Source organism: Lissotriton helveticus, chromosome 9 (assembly GCF_964261635.1).
Source record: "Lissotriton helveticus chromosome 9, aLisHel1.1, whole genome shotgun sequence".
In the NCBI taxonomy this organism is placed as follows: Eukaryota; Metazoa; Chordata; class Amphibia; order Caudata; family Salamandridae; genus Lissotriton; species Lissotriton helveticus.
Window position 1 is genome coordinate 1,291,651,635 of NC_136070.1, and position 12,611 is coordinate 1,291,664,245.

The 12,611-nt window shown below is 50.2% G+C and overlaps 1 protein-coding gene across 1 annotated transcript in view; it reads left to right on the forward strand.

Moving 5' to 3' along the window:
* Nucleotides 1–385: 385 nt before the first annotated feature.
* Nucleotides 386–12,611, forward strand: part of LOC144780830 (uncharacterized) — a 71,241-nt gene continuing 59,015 nt past the window's right edge. The window contains exon 1 of the mRNA XM_078659331.1: nt 386–767. Coding sequence (XP_078515457.1) covers nt 684–767 — 84 coding nt within the window. The 5' untranslated portion in view covers nt 386–683. The remainder of the gene's footprint in view (nt 768–12,611) is intronic.

Sequence of the window (12,611 nt, forward strand, 5' to 3'; positions counted from 1 at the left end):
GCGCATGTCTAAAGAGGGGTCCCCTCATAACGCCCCACCAGTATTTATAGGGGAGAGCCAGCAGTTTCCTCAGTGATGTTTTTACTTTTTTTTTTATTTTAGGATGAGTTATAAGGCGTGAACAAGGCTCCGAAGGAGTCGGGGCACCTCATAATAAACATTTATTATCACAAATTGTTAAAAAAGAATAGATGCAGGGCACCATAGGCACAGACAGTAGTATGTGGGAGTAGTGTGGGGTGTCAGCCGCCTGCTGACAACAAGACGATCATAAGCACAGGCGTCAGAAGCACAGCGGCAGGTGTCCATGACTGATCTATAAAGCAATTACAATTATAATTTAGCCTCCAGGAGAAGCTCTTCCTGGTTCAAAGGTCAGGCTTCTGGAGCAGCCTCACAGAGGAAGCTGCAGAAGCATCACTTGAAACACGAACCTGGGGCTGAAAGATGCAGAATGGGTTGAGACATCCCTGTCAACCCCCCCTCCCCCTCCCCCTCCCCCTCCCCAAACTGACTGCGAGTGACTGCCTGCTGCCGGAGTCGGTTCGGTTTAAAGCGCCTCGGTCCGAGCACAGCGCTGTATCCGCGCCTCTGAGCAGGTCCGGGGGAGCAGCGTCTCTCTTCGGGGCCTGTGCATAGCGCTCCGAGGCTCAGGCACAGTCCGAGGCGCTGTGTGGGGAGGAATGAACCCTGGGCTCCTCTCTCTGCCGTCCACAGCACCAGACGCTTCAGCACCGGGAGGCATGTCCAGGCGGGGCCCGGAGGAGGTGAGGCCTGTCCTGGGGTCTGTCCAGGGGTCTGTCAAGGGGTCTGCCCCCCACCCCTTGTCCTGGGGGTGCAGAGGAGGTGATGCCTGTCCTGGGGTGGTGTGTCCCCACTCTTAGTCCCTGTCCTTTGCAGGGGGGGGGGGGGTGTCCCCACTCTTAGTCCCTGTCCTTTGCAAGGGGGGGGGGGGTGCCCCCACTCTTAGTCCTGGAGATGCAGAAGAGGCCAGTCCTGTCCTTTCCAGGGGGTGTGAGATATGCCACCCACTGCGTGTCCTGGGTGGGGGGGCAGAGGTAAGACATGTCCTGTGTCGAGGAGTGTGCTGTGCCCCCAAACCTTGTCCTGGTGGGTGCAGAGGAGGTGAGAGGCCTGTCCTGGGGTCTGTCCTGGGGTTTCTGTGGTGGGGCCCCCACCCCTTGTCCTGGGGGTCCAGAGGAGGTGAGAGGCCTGTCCTGGGGTCTGTGTGCTGTGGCCCCCACCCCTTGTCCTTGGGGGTCCGGAGGAGGTGAGAGGCCTGTCCTGGGGTCTGTCCAGGGGTCTGTGTGGTGTGTTCCCCACCTCTTGTCCAGGCGGGTGCAGAGGAGGTGATGCCTGTCCTTTGCTGGGGCGTCTCTGCCCCCCACCTTCTGCTTGTCTTAAGGCATCCAGAGGATGTGAGTCCCGTCTTGTGCAGGAGGTTGTGAGGTGTGCCCCCACTGCTCATCTGGGGTGAGAAGGGCCGAGGTAAGCGATATCCTGTGCTTGGGCGTGTGCGATGCGCCTTTACCCCGTAGCCCTGGGATGTGCAGGAGAGATCGGTCCTGTCCTTTGCAGAGGAGTGTAGGGTGTGCCCCCCACCGCTAGTTGAGGGGCAGAGGTAAGAGGGTAAGATGTTGTAGGTTTCCGTGGGACGACCCTGTCGGTGATCCAGGCAGCAACGTTCTGGACGCCCTGGTCGAGGCCTGTTGAGGCCTCGGGTTGGAAGGTGGTGAGGGCCTGTGACCTCTGAGGTTTGGTGACCTCGCTCCAGCTGCAGTGGGAGAAGGTCTGACGCTTGGTGGTGGTGTGATGGGTGTTGGTGATGGGGACGTGTACAATGGTGTGGTCAGTCCAGGTGTGCTCTGTTGTGTGGCTGAATTTGATTCTGTCGCTGGAGGTGAAAATGAGGTTGAGTGTGTGTCTGACTTTGTGTGTGGGTTCGGTGGCCAGTTGGGTAAGGCCAATGTTGTTCAGGTTCTCCAGGAGGGCAGTGGGGTTGGCGTGGTTGGGATTATCTGTGGAAGGTGAGGTCACTGAGTAGGATGTAGTGGTGAGAGTCAGTTGCTAGGGGGCGATGAGGTTGGGATGGCGTCCCAGGTTGCCCAGGGTCCTGGGGGTGTGTGGGCGAGGGTGCCTATTATCCTGGGCTTCGCGTCAGTTTGTAAGTGTTTCATGCGAGGTGTGGGATCGTCGTTGGTGATGGTGCATCTGGTGATTTCCTTGGAGATGATGGCGGTGCCTCCCTCTTGTTTATTGGTGCGGTCTCCGTATATCATCTTGTAGCCTTCGGGAGTGCCGAAGGTGATGTTGGGGTTCGGGGGGTTGGGCCACGTTCCGGTGATGGATGCAATGTCCGTGGATACGGTGGTAATGGTGTCCCAGATTTCCGTGGCATGTTTGCAGAGTGCGCGGGCATTGAGCAGGAGACAATGGGCGGTTGCAGGTCGTTCTTGGTCTTGTGGGGCGGGGTGGTGCGGGATCTTTCGTAGGTTGTGTCGCAGGAGAAGTTGCAGTGTCGGCAGGTGAAGGATCCTTTGGTGGATCGTGGGGAGGAGGAGAGGCAGCTGCTGTTTCGACATCCAGGGTCTAGGTCCAGGAGTACCTTGGCGGTGTACCATCGGGTGGCGTCAGGGCCAGGGGCCTGATACGGGGCGTTGTACTACTGGCGGAGCATAGGCATCGCACCTGCTGCTCCTCGTGGACCTGGGCACCGGGCAAGGACCTGGAGCGGGCAGTGCAGGGGAACCAGGCAGCCCAGGGACCAGGAGAGCAGGCAGCATAGGGCCAGACAGGGTGGGGGGGGGGGGATAGCGTAGGGACAGCGAGCGGCACAGGGACAGGAACAGCGGGTGGCGCAGGGACCACAGGCGGTGCAGGCGCAGGAACAGCAAGCGTTGCAGGGACAGCAGACAGCGCAGGGACAGCAGGCAGCCTAGGAGCAGGGACAGCAGGCAGCGCAGGGACAGGAACAGCATGCACAGTAGGGGCAGGGACAGCATGTGGCATAAGGACAGGGCCTGCTGGAGGCGTAGGGACAGGGAAAGCAGGCAGCGCAGGGATTGCAGGCATCGCAGGTAGTGTAGGGACAGGGACAGCAGGTGGCGTAAGAACAGGGACTGCAGGCAGCACAGGGACAAGGGGATAGGCATAGTACCTTAAGCTGGGGTGCAGGCGAAAGTGGGGTCACCCGTCCTCCGTCCTCCGATGCAGGAGCTGCAGGGGAGCTTTATGTGCGAAAATATAAAAACCAGCTGGCCACGCCTCTTTCTGCTGGGAAATCAAGTCCGGTTCAGTGAATCCAGTGGGGTTAGGGGGTCCAAGGCACTGTCAGCGCAGAGCAGCAGGCAGGCAGCAACAGGAGCGGAGACACCTCCTGGAGGGAAGGGTGGAACACATATTTCTGAGTTGCTGCAAAAGTTGTTGTTTGTCGCTTAACTCCCCTCTTTGTCCCCAGACTCTACTCTTCTGTAATATTATATGGCCATGCCTTCATTTCCCAATCATTTATCATCATTACACATTTGCTCTAATATTTAGTGGTGTCATAGTCTATGCTTCAATGCAAGTGCTTTATGGGGCCCTGGGCAGTCAAAGGTTACTGGGCAGTATCCTGCGGGGGTAAGACCACTGGTGACCTTGGGTCACTGAACTGGTGCCTTCCAACTGGATATACAATAGACTCTCAAGATAGAGATAGTGAAAAGGAGAGGCAGTGGAGGGCTTCAGAGAGTGAGCGTCAGCATGACTCCGTAAACCACACTCAGTAATATCAATGCCCAATCAATGATTTACTTTAGAACAAGAAAGTTAATTGGGAGACTAGTAAACAGAACAGCTAAAATTACGATAACCAAGCAAAGCTGGTGTTAGCACCTTCAGGGGAGGACAAAGAGTCCACACGTGTTTGTAGCGCCCTTGCAGTAGCAGCTGACCGATGACCAATTCAGTCAATCAATAGCTTGAATAATCACCCAGGGGTATCAAGGCACTCTGCTGCCGGCATCGTTTGAAGAGTCAGGCCTTGAGTTCCTTCCTGAAGGGGTTGAATAAGGGAGGCGTGCAAAGGTGGGTTGGGAGTGAGTTCCAGATTTGGCAGCGAGGTGGGAGGAGGAGCGTCCTCCAGAGCTCCTGCAGCGGATTTGAGGTGTCTGCGCGAGCAAATTGGAGGTGTGCAGAGCGCAGGTTTCTGGAGGGTTGTTGGAAGATCAGGTGGTGGTTTATGTAGTCTGGTGCTTAGTTGTGGAGGGCTTTGTATGCATGGGTCAGGAGCTTGAACTGGCATCTCTTCTGGACGGGAGCCAGTGGAGGTTTTCAGGTGCTGGGTGTTGTGTGTCCTCTTGGGTAGGTTGAGGATCAGTCTGGCTGCTACGTTCTGGATTGTCTGGAGTCTTTTGCAGGATGTCGGTGGAGGTGCGGCAAAGAGAGCATTGCTGTAGTCAAGCCGGCTGGTGATGATGGTGTGCGTCACTGTTTTCCTTGTGCTGATGCAGAGCCGTCTGAAGATTTTGCAGAGCAGGCGGATCATGTGGAAGTAGGCTAAGGCAAAGGCATTGCCCTTTTATTTTCATGACGAGTTCACTATCCAGTGTGATGCCAAGTGTGCAGACGTCGTCATTTGATGTGGGGGTGAGTCCGAGCTCCGCAGGCCACTAGGAGTCGTTCCAGAGGGCGGTCTGTATGCCGAAGATCAAGCCTTTCGTCCGTGTTGAGTTTCAGGCAGTTGTCTTTCATCCATGTTGCAACATTCTTTATGCGGTTGAGGAAGTTGATTTTCGTCAAGGCGGGGTTCGTTGAGAGGGAGAGGACGAGCTGAGTGTCATCGGCGTAGGAGATGATGATGTTGATGGTGCAGAGCAGGAATATCGTCAGGGAAATATCGTCTGACATAAATATCGCCACAGAAATATCGAATTGAAGAAATATCGATAACAAAAATATAGTTTGACCAGAATATCGACAGACAGGTAAGTAATATTGATAACAATACCATAGTTGTAATAAATATCGTTTACAAAAATAAAGTTTACAAAAATATCGATGTTTTAATAATGTCATGTATTTTAGTGTTTTTAATGAGAATTGTTTGTCATTTTAATATATGTTGTTGAATTTTAATAGTTATTCATGTATATTATGTTGAATTTTGTGTTATTAGTTCCGTAGCGGGTTGTGGGTTTATAGGGGAATAGGGTGGGAAGTAATTTAAATATATAAAATTAATAGATTAATTAATATGTTAATTTAATAAGTATTTGTTAATTAATTTCAATTAGTCAATTAGAAATTTTATTTCTATGCCCTTATTATTCAAGTCCAAGACAAATGTTTTTAAAACCCTTGCTTAAAAAGTTGAATTTTGTACAGATTAAGCCTGCACTTTTATATCTTCAGATGCTGCCTGATGACAGTACCTTTTTTATCTGTGAGTTTTTAAAAACAGCCCGGAAGTTCAGATTAAGCATGGAAGGATGATCCCTAGATGACTTGCACGAAACATGAAATCATGTCTTAAACAGGCATTTTCATTTTTATTTTTATTTTTATTTTTATTTTACATTGGCCTACTGCATTTTTAACTTACCGCATTTTTAACTCTCTCGTGAACTACCAACTTATAAAAAATTGTGTGTTTTTAAAAATTTTGCATGAATTGTATAATAATGTATTTTTGTGCTTTTATGACTGCTTCTCTGACAGTCGAATAAAGGATTTTGAATTGAATTGAATAGTCAATTATTAATTAATTATGCTAATTAATTAATTATGTTAATTAATTTAATAATAAAATATTTAAATGTATATATTATTTATGTTTATATTGGAAATTAAATGTAATTAAAAATTTGATAGTTTGTTATTTTATTGTTTTGGGTTCCAGCGCTTTCCCTACTGTTGTACCCTGTGGAGTGTGAATAGTAATTTTTACTCCTACGCTATCCAAAGCTTTCCCTACTGTTGCACCCTCTGGAGTGGGAATAGTAATTTTTACCCCTACGCTATCCAACGCTTTCCCTACTGTCGCACCCTTTGGAGTGGGAATAGTAATTTTTACCCCTACGCTATCCAGCGCTTTCCCTACTGTTGCACCCTTTGGAGTGGGAATAGTAATTTTTACCTCTACGCTATCCAACGCTTTCCCTACTGTTGCACTCACTGGAGTTGGAATAGTAATTTTTACCCCTACGCTATCCAACGCTTTCCCTACTGTTGCACTCTCTGGAGTGGGAATAGTAATTTTTACCCCTACGCTATCCAACGCTTTCCCTACTGTTCCACCCTCTGGAGTGTGAATAGTAATTTTTACCCCTACGCTATCCAATGCTTTCCCTACTGTTGCACTCTCTGGAGTGAGAATAGTCATTTTTACCCCTACACTATCCAGCGCTTTCCCTACTGTTGCACCCTCTGGAGTGGGAATAGTAATGTTTACCCCCACGCTATCCAACGCTTTCCCTACTGTTGCACCTTTGGAGTGGAAATAGTAATTTTTACCCCTACGCCATCCAACGCTTTCCCTACTGTCGCACCCTTTGGAGTGGGAATAGTAATTTTTACCCCTACGCTATCCAGCGCTTTCCCTACTGTTGCACCCTTTGGAGTGGGAATAGTAATTTTTACCTCTACGCTATCCAACGCTTTCCCTACTGTTGCACTCACTGGAGTTGGAATAGTAATTTTTACCCCTACGCTATCCAACGCTTTCCCTACTGTTGCACCTTTGGAGTGGAAATAGTAATTTTTACCCCTACGCTATCCAACGCTTTCCCTACTGTTGCACCCTTTGGAGTGGGAATAGTAATTTTTACCCCTACGCTATCCAGCGCTTTCCGTACTGTTGCACCCTTTGGAGTGGGAATAGTAATTTTTACCTCTACGCTATCCAACGCTTTCCCTACTGTTGCACTCTCTGGAGTGGGAATAGTAATTTTTACCCCTACGCTATCCAACGCTTTCCCTACTGTTCCACCCTCTGGAGTGTGAATAGTAATTTTTACCCCTACGCTATCCAACGCTTTCCCTACTGCTGCACTCTATGGAGTGGGAATAGTAATTTTTACCCCTACGCTATCCAACACTTTCCCTACTGTTCCACTCTCTGGAGTGGGAACAGTAATTTGTACCCCTACGCTATCCAACGCTTTCCCTACTGTTGCACCCTCTGGAGTGTGAATAGTAATTTTTACCCCTACGCTATCCAACGCTTTCCCTACTGTTCCACCCTCTGGAGTGTGAATAGTAATTTTTACCCCTACGCTATCCAACGCTTTCCCTACTGTTGCACCCTCTGGAGTGTGAATAGTAATTTTTACCCCTACGCTATCCAACGCTTTCCCTACTGTTCCACCCTCTGGAGTGTGAATAGTAATTTTTACCCCTACGCTATCCAACGCTTTCCCTACTGTTCCACCCTCTGGAGTGTGAATAGTAATTTTTACCCCCACGCTATCCAACGCTTTCCCTACTGTAAGTGCCTTTGATGGTGGTTTTGGCGTCAGTGTGAAGCTGGGAATTCATGTGTTCCATCATCATTATCGTGTCATTGTTAAGGTATTCTAGCAGGAGAGTTACACAGTTTAAAGAGAGAGCAAGAACTATTGTCAATTTTTCTGTCTTACTATGTTAGGCCTACACAAGACCTTCTCAGGACATAAGGCTTTCTTTAAATTTCATTGGTTACTCCCAGGGAGTGTCCCCGCGCTAGAGAAACAGCACTAAGATCCAAGAATCTGTCATTCAAGTTCTGCTGCAAGGGCTAGTCAGTCCTACGTTATTTACCTGAATAGCCAAATCTTGAGATTTTTCCGAAACCGTGCATCTGATGGTTCCAATCTCAGGGGCGGGGCATAGCGTTCCATAGTTGGCCTGCCAGGAGTCTAAAAGAGCTGCCCAGTGCCCACAGGTGCATTCTGTTCACTCTAGACACCACAGTCAGTGCTACCCCACAAGACCTAAGGTGTCGAGTAGGAGTGTAGCCTTGAATCAGAGGAAACAAATATCTTGGGCCCCTCTGACTGAGTATCCGATGCACAAAGCAGAGTGCTTTAAAAGAGCCTCCATGCCAGATGGGGGCCAATGAAGTTCGGCAAGTCCCGTGCTTATGGAGAACTGTTTTGTAATTTTTAGAAGCAGCCGAAACGCAGCCTTCTGCACCCTGTGAAGCATCCCCAGCCTGCCTTTGGAGACCCCCCAAGTATAGTACATTACAGTAATCTAAGCAGCATACCAGCAAAGCCTGAATAACTGTTTTCTTAGCTGATTCAGGTAGGAGTCCCAGAATCTTTTAGACCATCTTTAACACTACAAAGCAGGTACCGACCGTAGCCGAGATCTATTTATCAAAGGATAGCACTGTGTCAAAGGTGACGCCCAGGTTTTTAACTTTGGGTTTAGGGATTGGAGTGGGGCAGTTCACAAGGCCACCAAGCAGAAGACCATATCCATGGCTGTTTCCAGAGCACCAGGACCTATGAATTGTCTGCATTCAATCTAAGAAAGCTTGCGTCCAGCCACATCGCAAGCTCCACCAGACAGGACTTAAAATTTGCTGCTGCCCTCCCGTCGTCTTGTGCCAGAGTGATGATCAGCTGAGTGTCGTCAGCATAAGACACGATCCTCACACCATGGCGTTCAATCACGCCCGTCAAGGGATGGAGATAAAGGTTGAACAGGGTCGGGCTTAAGACCCACCCCTGTGGCAGACCTTGCTGTAAGGGGATGATTTCCGAGGTGTGCGGGTTCTGAAACTCCTGGAACGAGCGGTTGTGCAAGAAGTCGGCAAACCATTCACAGGATCTTCCCCTATGCCCTGTAGTCACAGCCGTTCTAGAAGCAGGCCGTGTGATACGGTATCAAAAGCCGCACTTAGGTCTACCAAGACGAGTGCAGTCGTCTTGCCTTCATCAGCCAGCATACGTAGCATCTCTGAGGCCAATAGGAGGGCGGATTCTGTGAGGTGCTGCGGCCTAAAACTGATTGCGTCTCATGAAGGAGTTCATTTTTGTCAACTAACTTCATTAGTTGTGAATTTACATGTTTTTCGGCTATTTTAGCAAAAAAGGGAATCATCGAAATTATTCGAAAGTTTTTTGGCTTGGAAGGATCCAGCGAGGGCTTCTTAAGAAGAGGAGCCACCATGGCGTGTTTCCACTCAGCTGGGAGTTGTCCAACTTCGAAAGATAAGTTAAGCAGTGCACATAATTCAACATATAATAACTTAGACAGGGACAGGAGATTTATGCTTAAATAGCACAATAATATGTAGTTTACCTTATATTACTAATAGCGCACAAGTTTACCTCACCTCTCTTTACCTCTACATACTGAGTCCTCATCACCCTTACCTCTCTTTACCTCTACCCACCCGAACCCTCAAGTCACCCTCCTGTACCCCTAAACACCCAAGCCTTCAATTCACACTCACCTCCCTTTACATCTACCCACCCAAGCCTTCAATTCACCCTCACCTCCCTTTACATCTACCCACCCAAGAGCCTTCAAATCACCCTCACCTCCCTTTACATCTACCCACCCAAGAACCTTCAACTCACCCTCACCTCCCATTACATCTACACACCCAAGAGCCTTCAATTCACCCTCACCTCCCTTTACAGCTACCCACCCAAGAGCCTTCAACTCACCCTCACCTCCCTTTACATCTACCCACCCGAGAGCCTTCAATTCACCCTCACCTCCCTTTACATCTACCCACCCAAGAGCCTTCAACTCACCCTCACCTCCCTTTACATCTACCCACCCAAGAACCTTCAACTCACCCTCACCTCCCTTTACATCTACCCACCCGAGAGCCTTCAACTCACCCTCACCTCCCTTTACATCTACCCACCCAAGAGCCTTCAACTCACCCTCACCTCCCTTTACATCTACCCACCCGAGAGCCTTCAACTCACCCTCACCTCCCTTTACATCTACCCACCCAAGAGCCTTCAACTCACCCTCACCTCCCTTTACATCTACCCACCCAAGAGCCTTCAACTCACCCTCACCTCCCTTTACATCTACCCACCCAAGAGCCTTCAACTCACCCTCACCTCCCTTTACATCTACCCACCCGAGAGCCTTCAATTCACCCTCACCTCCCTTTACATCTACCCACCCAAAAGCCTTCAACTCACCCTCACCTCCCTTTACATCTACCCACCCAAAAGCCTTCAACTCACCCTCACCTCCCTTTACATCTACCCACCCGAGAGCCTTCAACTCACCCTCACCTCCCTTTACATCTACCCACCCGAGAGCCTTCAACTCACCCTCACCTCCCTTTACATCTACCCACCCGAGAGCCTTCAATTCACCCTCACCTCCCTTTACATCTACCCACCCAAGAGCCTTCAATTCACCCTCACCTCCCTTTACATCTACCCACCCAAGAGCCTTCAACTCACCCTCACCTCCCTTTACATCTACCCATCCAAGAGCCTTCAACTCACCCTCACCTCCCTTTACATCTACCCACCCAAGAGCCTTCAACTCACCCTCACCTCCCTTTACATCTACCCACCCAAGAGCCTTCAACTCACCCTCACCTCCCTTTACATCTACCCACCCAAGAGCCTTCAAGTCACCCTCACCTCCCTTTACATCTACCCACCCAAGAGCCTTCAAGTCACCCTCACCTCCCTTTACATCTACCCACCCAAGAGCCTTCAATTCACCCTCACCTCCCTTTACATCTACCCACCCAAGAGCCTTCAACTCACCCTCACCTCCCTTTACATCTACCCACCCGAGAGCCTTCAATTCACCCTCACCTCCCTTTATATTTACCCACCCAAGAGCCTTCAATTCACCCTCACCTCCCTTTACATCTACCCACCCAAGAGCCTTCAACTCACCCTCACCTCCCTTTACATCTACCCACCCGAGAGCCTTCAATTCACCCTCACCCCCCTTTACATCTACCCACCCAAGAGCCTTCAATTCACCCTCACCTCCCTTTACATCTACCCACCCAAGAGCCTTCAACTCACCCTCACCTCCCTTTACAGCTACCCACCCAAGAGCCTTCAATTCACCCTCACCTCCCTTTACATCTACCCACCCAAAAGCCTTCAACTCACCCTCACCTCCCTTTACATCTACCCACCCGAGAGCCTTCAACTCACCCTCACCTCCCTTTACATCTACCCACCCGAGAGCCTTCAATTCACCCTCACCTCCCTTTACATCTACCCACCCAAGAGCCTTCAATTCACCCTCACCTCCCTTTACATCTACCCACCCAAGAGCCTTCAACTCACCCTCACCTCCCTTTACATCTACCCACCCAAGAGCCTTCAATTCACCCTCACCTCCCTTTACATCTACCCACCCAAGAGCCTTCAACTCACCCTCACCTCCCTTTACATCTACCCATCCAAGAGCCTTCAACTCACCCTCACCTCCCTTTACATCTACCCACCCAAGAGCCTTCAACTCACCCTCACCTCCCTTTACATCTACCCACCCAAGAGCCTTCAACTCACCCTCACCTCCCTTTACATCTACCCACCCAAGAGCCTTCAAGTCACCCTCACCTCCCTTTACATCTACCCACCCAAGAGCCTTCAAGTCACCCTCACCTCCCTTTACATCTACCCACCCAAGAGCCTTCAATTCACCCTCACCTCCCTTTACATCTACCCACCCAAGAGCCTTCAACTCACCCTCACCTCCCTTTACATCTACCCACCCGAGAGCCTTCAATTCACCCTCACCTCCCTTTATATTTACCCACCCAAGAGCCTTCAATTCACCCTCACCTCCCTTTACATCTACCCACCCAAGAGCCTTCAACTCACCCTCACCTCCCTTTACATCTACCCACCCGAGAGCCTTCAATTCACCCTCACCCCCCTTTACATCTACCCACCCAAGAGCCTTCAATTCACCCTCACCTCCCTTTACATCTACCCACCCAAGAGCCTTCAACTCACCCTCACCTCCCTTTACAGCTACCCACCCAAGAGCCTTCAATTCACCCTCACCTCCCTTTACATCTACCCACCCAAAAGCCTTCAACTCACCCTCACCTCCCTTTACATCTACCCACCCGAGAGCCTTCAACTCACCCTCACCTCCCTTTACATCTACCCACCCGAGAGCCTTCAATTCACCCTCACCTCCCTTTACATCTACCCACCCAAGAGCCTTCAATTCACCCTCACCTCCCTTTACATCTACCCACCCAAGAGCCTTCAACTCACCCTCACCTCCCTTTACATCTACCCACCCAAGAGCCTTCAATGCACCCTCACCTCCCTTTACATCTACCCATCCAAGAGCCTTCAACTCACCCTCACCTCCCTTTACATCTACCCACCCAAGAGCCTTCAATTCACCCTCACCTCCCTTTACATCTACCCATCCAAGAGCTTTCAACTCACCCTCATCTCCCTTTACATCTACCCACCCGAGAGCCTTCAATTCACCCTCACCTGCCTTTACATCTACCCACCCAAGAGCCTTCAATTCACCCTCACCTGCCTTTACATCTACCCACCCAAGAGCCTTCAATTCACCCTCACCTGCCTTTACATCTACCCACCCAAGAGCCTTCAACTCACCCTCATCTCCCTTTGCATCTACCCACCCAAGAGCCTTCAACTCAC